At 41.3% G+C, this 12,498-nt stretch overlaps 1 protein-coding gene across 1 annotated transcript in view; it reads right to left on the bottom strand.

The window, feature by feature from the left end:
* Nucleotides 1-933: 933 nt before the first annotated feature.
* The window catches only part of LOC145390987 (arylsulfatase H-like), a gene marked incomplete at its 5' end in the record, with an annotated part of 228,267 nt that continues 216,702 nt past the window's right edge, over nucleotides 934-12,498 (bottom strand). The window contains 4 exons of the mRNA XM_080265720.1: nucleotides 934-1,060; nucleotides 1,686-1,875; nucleotides 5,233-5,365; nucleotides 5,884-6,068. Of these exons, the coding sequence (XP_080121846.1) occupies nucleotides 934-1,060; nucleotides 1,686-1,875; nucleotides 5,233-5,365; nucleotides 5,884-6,068 (635 nt within the window). The remainder of the gene's footprint in view (nucleotides 1,061-1,685; nucleotides 1,876-5,232; nucleotides 5,366-5,883; nucleotides 6,069-12,498) is intronic.

Genomic DNA, 12,498 nt, shown 5'->3' on the forward strand with positions numbered 1-12,498 from the left:
TGTTACCTTGATCTTTGACGTATTGCTCTGATAATCGATTCCTATTTTTTTTTTTTTTTTTACCATACCATAACCTAAAACCTACCACAATGGTGCAACTAGTATAAAAACGATTTGAACTGACTCTGCCATGTGACTTTGATCTTCACACAGATCGAAATTTGACCTTACCCTATGATATTGTCTTTGTTCTAAAAATAGAACCCCATTGTTCTTGCCTAATCCTCAACCCGTCTACTAGTCTGGTCTAATTCAGATAAAAACTATTTTTGTTGATCTTTCTTGGTCAAAGTTTGACACAGTCCTGTGACACTGATCATTCATCTATAGTTCGCAAACAGAAAATATCAATTCCTTGGCTGTCCCTCCTCCTCTACATCAGATATCATAAAAATCACACACACACACACACACACACACACACACACACACACACACACACACACACACACACACACACACACACACACACACACACACACACACACACACACACACACACACACACACACACACTTCCCGAGTGTGGCTGTAATAAAACACTGTGGCGGGTGCATGCAGAGCTCCAGGCATGCAAAGGATAGTGGAACTTCATAGTTTGAGTTTAATCCGAATATCATACAAAGTACGTAATTTGCAGGCAAATACTTATCTAAACGTACATTAAAAATATTTCCCAAAGTCACAAATCGTCTTCTCGACATTGTTATGCTGAGGTAAAGGACATAATCTCTGACTCAGATGGCATATAAATTTATTGTATAATTTCTATCCCTGGTCAATATTATTCAACTTTGGAGAAGCTGTTCGAACTGAAAGGATTGGATAGAGTCCTCAACAACGTCTGTAGGACTACCCTACTGTTCCTAAGCCGGATAACATAGTCAGAAGCAATAACACTCAATCAAATACTACGTAGGCCAGCTGCATGGCTTAACAGGGCTGGAGCCAGAATCTCCACACGATGTTGTCTGTCGTACTGAGCAGGGAAGGCGGGTATTGCACCCTGGCCCGCCATCCTTCCAGATACCCCAGTAGCTCCTTCGTCACCACCTGGTATCTGCACCAAAGAAAAAGGAAGAAGATACGGTTGTAGGCTTAATGCTTATCGATTTCACGAAGGTCATTTGAGCAAACTTTTTATTATTGTTTTCTTCCCGCAGAAGACGACAAGCAAACATCAAATTAACAACCAGATCCACTTTTATACTCCTGGATGAACAGCGAAAGAAAGGGAGAAACAAACATTTTCCAACAATCTCTCCGGCTTGAAAATCAAAATCGATCGTGGGCTGGATACAGAATACTACCACTGCATCACCACTTTCCCCCCGAGTGAGTAATGGGCTTACTGAAGAGACTGAAGGTGGTAGACGGTACAGTAATTGGCTGGCTATTGGAGTGTTGAGTGAGTGTACGAAAAAATATAACAAGGATTAAATTAGAGCATTCAGATGAAATGAACAAACATTACAATATGAAAACAAAAACAAAAATGTTTCCAAAAACACAATCACTATGCTTAAAAAAATAAAAAAAAGGCAGAGCACTTCACAAACACTGCACTTTGATATCAAAATAATAACACGCATGGAAAATGGGCAACAAAAGTTCGAAAACATACACCTTGCTTCCAAAACTTGACACGGCGCCTAGAAAAGACATAATATGCACCAATAACTCACTCCTCCGTCAGTGGGTTGATGGGTGGAAGGTCTTCATAGGGGTCGTGAGTGAGGTCGTAAAGGTGAGGCTCGTGTGTCAGGTTGTGCACGTCGGCGATGCAACTGCAGTACATTTTAGCCCCCCACCCACACTGCGTACTGCCACTGTGCCATCCGGTTTTGTACAGGTATAGCTTGTATACATGTTCACCTGGGTAATAAGAGGAAGATGTAATAAAAGAATCTGTCTGATTATGACTTTTTTTTTTTCTGTTGTATATCTTAGTGTTTCGCGAGCTCTGTCAGAGTCACGTCTGGTTCGTTCCAACAAACAAATCCGTTAAGTTTGCTATTGGTGATGCTTCTCTAGTATTTTACTTCTGGGGACACAACAGGAGTGAAGTTATGATTCTGAAGCTCTGGGGAAGTTGGGTGCAAGAAGTCCATGACCTAGATTCACGAACAAAGATCAATTCCTGGTCATAACCACATTTTTTTTTTTTTTTTTTTTAAAGAAAGTTAAGGAATGAAGCGTGCAGTCTTCTCATGTCACTTGTACCTCTTCAAAATATCCTACTTATCAGAGGAAAATTATTTTTGGTTATATGTTTTCTGAATGAAGATCAATGAAAAGAGTGCTTGAAATCTTCTCATGTTCCTAGTTCTTCCGCAAAATCACATCTAAGTTACAACAAGGAATTGATCGTACATACTTTCAAGAGTACCACACCGGGCCTTTATCACAGGTAGTGTCCCAGAAGTTAACTTCATTGCTTTCAGCTACTGTTTCCACGAGACTGAGCTTTGTGGAGCGGGGGGGGGGGGAGGAGGGGATCCTTTAAAGTTTGTATCGTAACTTGACTCTAGTCTTTGCTGTGGATGATTGTATGTCTGAGAATCTAAGTTTGCCGATGCAAAATCTCTAGGGTAATGAAGTTAGGTAAATAGTGAAGGTAATAAGAATAAGTGGGAGGGAAGATTTTCAGTAAAGTAGGTTTAGGAGAAATGGAAGTATTGTAAATACTGCGAGTAAGTGCGTAGATTAATGCGAGGATAGAGGGAAGCTAATTGTACATGCGACCAGTTAAGTCTGATGTACGTTGTCAATGAGTGAGAGGCTGGAGAGAAAATATTTCAGACAATCAGTAGGTTAATAGATAGGTCGATATGGTCAGACAGAAGAATGTAATGGTTAGAATTGTAGTGAGCTGCAGGAAAGTGTTAACAGATAAAGGCAGCAAAAAACAGTGATAGAAGTGGGGCACACAGAATAAAATAATAGATCAGAGTAAATAAATGCAACAACGTGTATAAATAAGAGAGGAAAAATGTACATACACTGTAAATTCTTGTAGCTTAGCTAATTCTGCATTAATTATTTAAGAATGCACTCACTGCTCAAACAAGAATTATAGCATTCTTCCATATTTTACACGAGTCTGGCCTTTGTGTACATCGTCCTAAATTTAAGCCGCTAGGATTGGGGTACCAGCTGAGATCATCACATCTCAGCCATTACACTGACTGTCAGACAAGGAAATGAAAGCCCCCCGAGGTTTACCTTTCAGTTCCCCATGACATTCTAACTCCTTACGCCAAGACAGACGAAGTTCTTTTGGTTATTAGTATTTGTAAATATTTAATGGCGTCCTAATGACAGATCATAATCTAACGTGTTCGGTGTCTTCAAAATGTATGCGCATTCAGGAACACATAGGATTTTTAGTTGTGTCGTTCCAAATTCATATTTAGCCTATCCTGTCTGAGTCTTGTCTGTTTATCTTGGCACATAACCTAAACAGTTAATGCTGAGCTTTTAATCTAGTGATTTTTTTTTTTTTTTGGGGGGGGGGTAGGGGAGACTGAGCATGTGCAGTAGCCTGTTTCTTTTAGAATTTCCGTATCTCAGATTTAATATTAAGACCGTGACACAGGTTTCATCTCCAATAGGGGCTCATTTTTATCAGTAGAGGAACGACCTCCTACATTCCCAGGCCCAACAACAAACTCTGTCCACGTAACTAAGAAAAGCATTTTTTTCTTATTTTAGTAACTGGGAAATTCTAACTCAAAATGGTACAAATTTTCGTTCTGCCTCGGTGAACTTTTCCACCAAAGCTAGTGTTGGCTCGGACATCTAGGAGCTATGCACATCGTTCATCTCAATCTGATCCATTATTATGCAATGTAATATAAATTACTGAAAATTAACTTATCTATTTTTATTGTTTTGCCACAATAGGGAAGCTTCGCCTTCATTGTTTTTAAGGTATGTGCAATACAAAAAAAAAAAAATGAAGACCCTAAAGTAGCTTCTTGTGTATCATCAACAAGATCTGAGGACAAATGTGTCGAAGAACGCATGTGTAAATTTTACATTTACCTCAATAACTGGCTAACTGCTTGCTTAACAGTAACCATGTTCTTTTCATATGATAACAGGAACCACAGCTATATAAACGGAAAGTTACAACGCTTAAACTTTTGTGATTTTCTCTAGAATGTGTTGCAAAGAAAAAACTTTAGTACTTTCCACTGAGCTACATGGCAAAATATTAAGCCAAATTATTCAACAAACATTTTTATGGTAGGATTTTCAACCAAACAGTTGTTTTTCAATAAGTTTCTGAGATACTTGAATTTCAAACATGCAATTTTGATAATAAAAATGAGTAAATTACGAAGGATACCTTCGTAATAATACTGGCGAAGCTTAACTAACTAGAGTCACTGAATTCCAAAAATAAATAAATAAATAAATAAATGAAAAATAAAAAAAATGTACACCCTGGCTGAGATCGCCAAGACCTGTAAGATGCACACTGGATAATAAAGAATAATAATAAATACTCAGTAAAGTTTGCACAGGAATGTAAAAAAAATAAGGTCAGTGAAAACACCTGATTTCAGTGACAAATGTTTGCAGCTGAATAATGTATTTTATAAGGAAAGGAATATACAACATTTCATCATACATTACTGGTTACTTGAGATACAAGAAGGACCGATTGAGGGATAATATTATATAACATAACGATGCTAGCCAGTATCTGTTTACAGTTTTCAACACCAGGTTAAAGGAGGGCTCACATGTATATATTAATTATATATTAATGTACAAGGAGCGAGTTGCACAATGCCTCCTCATATAAGCTCGCATATTCCACGCCAACAAAGGCTCAACAAGGTTTAGTAGTTGAGCTGCGTGGTAGCACCACCCTGACGTGATCTTCATGCTGATAGAGGAATATGGGAACAAAGCATGTCATACACGTGTTGGTAAGAAAGTACAGTAACACCGGTGGGGCTGGCGTAGGGTGGCAAGACACGCCTGGTCCTGGCAATGAAATTCATGCGGAAAGTTTTACTCTTCCGACCAAGAATTGATCCTGTGACCTCAGATTCACCGCCCTCCTAGCAACCACCAGAGCTTAACCACTTACTCCTGTATTTGGTCAAGTAATTCCTATTAAGCACATTTTCCCTTGTTTATGTTCAGACCATACCCTGCAGACAATATGCAACTTAACTCATTACACCGTAGACAGCACGAAGGCACAATATTTACCTGTATAAAGTCTCATGGCATGAACTGATTGTCCACAATGATGTAGAAATATTCTCTTATCCATCTGTTTCTTCACTGCCCCTTCCTTCTCCTCTTGTATTAGCAATGGAGAGATGTCAACACCGTCCATCTCCTGAAAACACGCTGTCTGGTGGTCTAATGATAACATACTGAGGTGAGTTAGGGTGATGATGAGGCACGAATGGTCTGAAACTCCCAAAGATGACAGGAGGTTGTAGTATATTAGACAAATGCTACCAAGACTTTCTGGTTTTAGTATATTAGCAAATTGCCACCAAGACTGTCTTATACTGCACATTCCACTTCACGTATAATGTATGTACTGTAATATGAAGCTTATATTCGCTACCTAAACGCGATGACACTCGTCTCGCAAAAGACTTGAATAATGTGCTAGTGTGTCTGTTTCAGAGGTGTGGTGCTTCAGCGTGAGTAGTTTATACATAGTAAGCTGATTGATTCGACTCAGAAGGTGTGGTGGTGTGCCTTTTCAGTGTTGTGTTTTGTCGTGACGGATAATGTAGATGATGGGTTGTTTATATAAACAGGTGGAAAGGACGTTAAAGCTGTGGGAATGTGTGTGTTTTAGTGCTGTGGTGTGATGATGTGCGTGGTGTGAACGTAACTAACCTTGTGGGCGGCGTGAGGCAGGAGTTGTGGGAGGGGAGGAAGGCCAGCAAGGGATAGGACGGTGGGCATGAGATCCATGAGTGAGGTGGGCGTGTCCACGGTCACCCCAGCAGGTATTCTTCCCGCCCACCGGTAGATCCCACCCACTCTCACACCGCCCTCACTCCCACCCTGACGTTTCCCTCCTGCCGCAGATGGGATACGAATATAACCCCTAGGAATTTGGGAGACATTTTCTTTTTTAATAAATTCTTGCTGCTACCACTACCAAACAATTCCTCTGAAAATAGTAATACCGTCTCGTACTGAAGGAGTTTATTAAAGATATCAAGTAACCCCTACAGGTTGAAAAAAAAATCCTAAACCTAATGAAAATAGTCAGATGGCAAGAAGACATAAAAAGACGTATATGGACACTCGGGTGGAGCTTAAAAGATTAAATTTTTTCCTAGTTCTTATCTTTTTATAATGTCCCACTTTCAAGCAAAAAAACATTTGTAAAGGCATTTTTGAACCCTTCTTGTTTTAATATCTACAAAAAAAAATGCAATAATAAATTGTTATAACCCACAGAAATAAATACTTTAATATTTTCCAAAAAAATACAAAAAATAAATTTAACAAAAAATGCAGAAACAAATTCTAAGTACATTGTTCTTACATCGTCAAGTGAGAACAAGCTTAATGGCATTTGAGTGTTGATATTTATGTTCACATCAACAATTTGTCATAACCACATGTCTTAATGGCTGTCAGAAATGCAGAGAAAATCACTGTAATTCACAGGGTCCAATCAATGCCTGTCTCTTGCTGTCTGGATAAAGTTGCTGGTGCTTCTCAATGATTTTTAATAGATCTGAAGCTGTTACTCGTCTTTTGCCAAAAAGGCCGCTGTATTCTTGAGTCAGAGCAACGCCACGTTCAGCATGATCATTTACCACTTTGATAGCGCAGTCAGTCACTGCTGCTTCCTGAAAGTTTTCTCGTGTCTGCCACATGTCTTGATCACACGTCAAGAAAGGTGTCTCGAAGCACCATTATTTCTCAAAGAGAGTTATCTTCTTGACTGAGACAAAACCTTCAGGGGTCTGGTCCCTTGAATGAATATACATTGACACTGATTCGTTTTGTATGACCCTGGTCAACCTCATCACTTTTTTCATGGCGCTCACGATCAGCTTCTTTGTTGAGTACTTACTTCGCTGCCAAAAAGGCCAATCGAACTAGTTCCTGGTGTAGATTGTCACAAGTGAATAGAAAATTTCTGTGTTGTTGCCTTTGATATTGCAGGGTTGAATGTGCCAATTGCAATTCAGAAGTGATATCAAATGGAACAGGAAGTTGTTGTATGGAGTATTCGCTGCCAGGGAGGACTCATTATCCAAACCTTCAAATCAATCCTGTACTGCAAAACTGCACACTTCTGTAGTCCCTTTCCCTCTTTTCGGTGTCAGGTGAATTCTTGGCAATAAACATTGAGATCTTCAAGGAATAAATGACTTTAGACAATCATCAAGCTTGTGGTGCGTGTCTCCAGGTGCCATGAATCGGATTCCCACCTCGTGCTGGAACAGCTCCAAGAAGGACAATGACCGTAATTCTAAAATTCCCTATAGTCATCTTTGGCTTCAGTTATCTTGCAGATTTCCTGTTTTCCTCTTTCTTGAAGATTTTGCAAGAAGAGTCCAGATTCATGGCACCTAGGGCCATAAACCATGCTCATTGGATGTCTAAAGTTATTCATTCCTCGAAGATCTGGATGCTTCGTGGCCAATTTACCTGAAGAAAGAAAGAGGAAAAGGGAAATCAAGAGGTCTGTGTTGTTATTGTATGTGTTTATCTGAAGGTTTAGATAATGGCTCCCCTAGCAGCCAATGCTCCATAAAAACAACTTCAAGCTGTTGACATCACCTTCTGAATTACACCAAAATCAACCATGCAATATCAAACGCTAGAGCACTGAAGTTTTCTAATTACTTGTAGTACCAGTCACCGGAACTAGGTGGACTGGCCCTTTTTGACAGCCAAGTAAGTGCTCCAACAAACAAGCTGATGGTGAGCGCCATGAAAAAGGATGATGAAGTTGACCAGGGTCATACAAAACGAATTAGTGTCAATGTATAGTCATTCAGGGACCAGACCCCTGAAGGTTTTGCCTCAGTCAAGAGGATGACTCTGTTTGAAATAATGGTCCTTCGAGACAAATTTCCCGACGTTGATCTAGACATGTGGGAGACACGGGAAAACTTCCAGGAAGCTGCAAAGAGTGTCGGAGCCATCAAAGTGGTAAATGATCATGCTGAACGTGGCGTTGCTCTGATTCTAGAATACAGTGGCCTTTTGACAAAAAAATGAGTCACAACTTCAGCTCTTAATGAAAATCATTGAGAAGCACTCTGTGTAGCTTATCCAGACAGCAAGAGACAGATATTGAATGGATTTCCTCAGACTACGAAGTGATTTTTTTTTTCATTTCTACGGCCATTTGACATGTATGTGACCAATTATTTGTTGATGAACATAAAATATCAACATAAGCCATTAGGCATGTTACATAATTGATTTCAGCCTAAATGGCTGACTTACGTGAAAGCTGCTGTACTCACGCAGTTGCAAGCGGCTGGTTCGAGATCCTCGCATAATATTTTCCCCTGGGGGTAGGGGGTTTCAAGAATACTCCACCTAGTATCCCTGTCGTTGTCGTACGCAGGCGACTGAAAGGGTTGGTGGTGGGTTAGTGCCCCACCTCAAAAAGAACTAACTAAAAAAAAAGCAAACAAAGCGCCTCGGACCGGACGGACCATACGTTGACTTGACTAAGGAACGGACAAAGGGACATTCTGAGAGTGGGAACATGGAATGTGAGAGGAGTGAATGATGAAGTGAGAGAGAGATTGTCCAAGTGCTTGAGGATGCAAAGTGGACCTATGTGGATTGAGCTGAAACTAAAGTGGTAAGGTGAAAGGATGAGAGAATGGGAATACGGTGTAGGTATAGATGCGGGAGTCAGTGAGAATGAGAGGGCAAGAGAGGGAGTATGTCTGATGATAAGCAAGAAGTGGAAGGGAGAATATAAGAGAGTAATGGGAACAAAATAGGGTGCAAGGATTGTATGGGTGGGGATGAAAGTAGAGGGTGTACAAACATGGACAGATTGTATATGTGTATGCTCCAACAGAAGGGATCGAGTGGCAAGAGTGAAAGATGAGTTTTGGGCAGGAGAGTAGAAGCATGGGTATGGACGAGTTTGAGAAGGAGCGAAAGAGTGCTGTTGATCGGAGACATGAATGGCAAAGTTGGGAATGTATGAGTGGATGGAGTGGTTGGTCAGTGGGGTTGTGCCAGCTGAAGTAGATGAGAATGGCATGCTTTGGTGGACATCTGTGCTGGTAAGGGGTTGGCAAATAGCCAACACCTACTTTCGTCATAGATGATCCACCCGGTGTACATGGAGAGGTAAATGAGGAGGATGGATGGTGAACTTGTTGAACGAAAGGCAATGATAAGACTACGTGTGTGTGTGGATGAGCGAATGAGAAGACAAGTGTTGGATGCAAGGGTGTGGAAGAGGGTGGGGAAAGAGAGTCTCGGACCATCACTTAGTGATGGCCAAGGTAGAGTTGACAAGAAAGTGGTTGAGGAGATGAAGGGGAAGACAAGGAGGGAAGGCAGCTCACTGTGAGAAGAGTGGGAAAAAATTGCAAGATAGTGAGAAAATGACAGAGTACTAAGAGCATAGTGGGAGAAAGATTGAGAATAAAGGTGTGGCTGGAAACGTGATGGTAGAGGTGGAAGACCGTAAGATATTCCACCCGGAAGAGATAAGCGCAGCGTGATGGTGCCATGGAGTGAGGAGGGGAGATGCAAGGTGTGTGCAAGGGACAGCGTGGTGGAGACATGAGGTGAAACGAGCTGTGGAACAAAAGAAGAAGGCATATGGTGAATGTGGTTGGCGAGTAGAGGTAGGGGAGAAGATGAGAGAGAGAAGAGAGAGGTATTATGTGAGCAGGAGAAGGGAGGTTAAGAGACTGGTGAAGGAGAGTAAGAAGAAAGTGGATGAAGAGTTTGGGAGGAATCTGAGTGTGAAATGGAGGGAGAGTAAGAAATTGTTTTTGGAAGGAGGTAAAGAAAGTAAGGCAGTGTGAAAAGGGGAAATAGTAGGAGGAGTGAAAGATAGGAATAATAGATTTATTTAGGTGGAGAAGAGAGAGAAATTGAGGAGATGGAAGGAGCACTTTGAGGATTTGTTGAATGTAGAGAGTGAGAGCAGTGTGAGTATAAGTGGTTGGGGGAATGGCTGGGAGAAGAAGAGATGAGAGGAGGGAGGAAGAGATCAGTAGGTCAGAAGTAGTGGGAAGCGATGAAGAAGATTAAGCTGGGAAAATTGCCCCAGGAATTGATGGAGTGTGTGGTGAAATACTTAGGTATGGGGGTGAGATTGTTGTGGAGTGGATATGGAAGTTGGTGTAGATTGGCTTGGGAAAGAGGGAAGGGTTCCAGAGGACTGGAAATCAGGTATAATTGTTCCTTTGCACAAAGGAAAAGGGGAGAGAGAAGTATGTGGTAACCGTAGGGGTATTTTACTTGCCTTCTTAGTGTGACTGGTAAAATATATGGTAGAATACTCGGTATTGATAGGGTTAGGCATATGACAGAGGAGCTAGTTGGAGAAGAACAAGGGGATTTAGGAAGGGGAAAGGGTGTTGTAGATCAGATATTTGTTCTAAGATGTTTAGTGGAGAAGTATTCTAGAGAAGGAAGGAAAGTGTATGCTGCCTTCATGGGACTCTGAGAAAGCTTATGACAGAATAGATAGGCAAGGTATGTGGAAGGTATTAAGAACATATGGAGTGGAGGGGAAAAGTAGTTGAGTGCTGTGAAGAGTATGTACGAGGGAGCTAGGGCTCACGGTGCGAGTGGATGGTGAGCTGAGTGAGTTCTTTGATCTCAATGTGGGACTGGAACAGGGGTGTATGATGTCTCCATGGCTGTTTAATATATATATGGATGGGGTTAGCAAAGGAGGTGCAAGGTAGGGCAGTGGATGTGGGGGTGGCCCTAATGAATGAGGGTGAGATTTGGAAGCTTTCCGGTGTTGCTGTTTTGCTGATGATACAGTATTGTTGAGTGAAGATGAATGGGAGTTGCAAGGTTTGAGTGAATGAATTTGGGACAGTGTGGTAGGAGGAGGAAGCTGAAAGTTAATGTAAACAAAGTAAAGTTATGGTGTTTGAGAGGAATGAAGTCACAGTGTGTGCAGTGAGGTTGGATGTAGAGGATATGGAGAATGTGAGTGCATTCAAGTACTTGGGTAGTGTGATGAGTAAAGGATGGAACTTTGGGGGATGAAGTACGTGAAAAGGAGTACAGCAGGGAAGAAAGGTTGTTAGTACACTTGAAAGAAAAGTTGAGAAATAGGGAGGTGAGTATGGAAGTTAAGAAAGTCACTGCATGATGGTGGTAGTGATCCCTACTCTGGACGTATGGAAGCGAGGCGTGGACCTTGCCCAAGAGGGGAACAAGTCAAGAGTGAGAGCAGTGGGGAAATGAGTTACTTGAGAGGAGTATGTGGAGTGACGTGGAGGGACAGGTTGACGAATGAAGAAGTGAAGGAACGTTGTGGGGTAGATGTGGATGTGGTTGAAAAGATTAGGAGAAATACACTGAGGTGGTTTGGACATGTGGAGAGAATGGAGAATGAAAGACTGACTAAGAGGGGTGTATGTAGGTGAGGTGGAGGGAGGGAGAGGGAGGGGTAGACCGGGGGATGAGGTGGAGGGATGGAGTTGAGAGGTATGTGAGGGAGGGGGGTGAGTTGGGGGGAGGGGAGTCAAACTAGTACGGTGACAGAGTGACTTAGAGGCATTTGTCTACGGCCACCCTTTGCGGGATTAGGGCAATCGGGAACTGTAAAGATAGATAGATAGTTTTTGTTAACAAATTTATTTTCTTATTATTTGAGATGATAGAGGCTACCTAACAAATATTATACTAGAAAGGTTCAATCAATTTTATAAATGTTTTTAGCCAAAGTGGAACATTTTTGCAAGGGTGAGATCTATGAAAAAAAATCATCTTTTAAGTTCCACTCTACTAGGCACAAGTGGCTATTTGGATTTCTTTAAATGTTGCATGTTTCTATGGTGGCTGAAAAAGCAGCTTTATTCATGCTTTACTCTGTATCTTTGTCCATTGCACCCGTTCCACGACTTATCCAGTTTAGGGAGACTGAGAATCAGACTTACACCCACCCACTGAATAATTCTTTCTTAGTCTTCAATGTAGGAAATCCACACTCTGAAGTAAAGTCTGTAAGTCTACCTCTCCCACCTCTCAAGGATTCACATTGTGTTTCTGTTATCCTCCTTCTACCCTCCTTATTTAATTATATTCATTTAGTTTTGTTCTTCGAATATCACTAACACCCACAGGTTCTAGCAGCATTTATTTTGCTTTGGCATTTATCAATCTCGTTTAATCTCCTCGCTGTTGTATTGCATTCTGTCTTCCTTTAACTATTTCTACTCTAAACCTCATTCTAACACCTGCCTCCTTTCCTTTGCTTCTTCACTCCCCCTTAAAGCGTCCCATGTGTCCTCCTATCCTCTCCATGGT

The sequence above is a fragment of the Coenobita brevimanus genome, chromosome 16, assembly GCF_032717465.1.
Source record: "Coenobita brevimanus isolate Jiangsu-jjx chromosome 16, ASM3271746v2, whole genome shotgun sequence".
Classification (NCBI taxonomy): domain Eukaryota; kingdom Metazoa; phylum Arthropoda; class Malacostraca; order Decapoda; family Coenobitidae; genus Coenobita; species Coenobita brevimanus.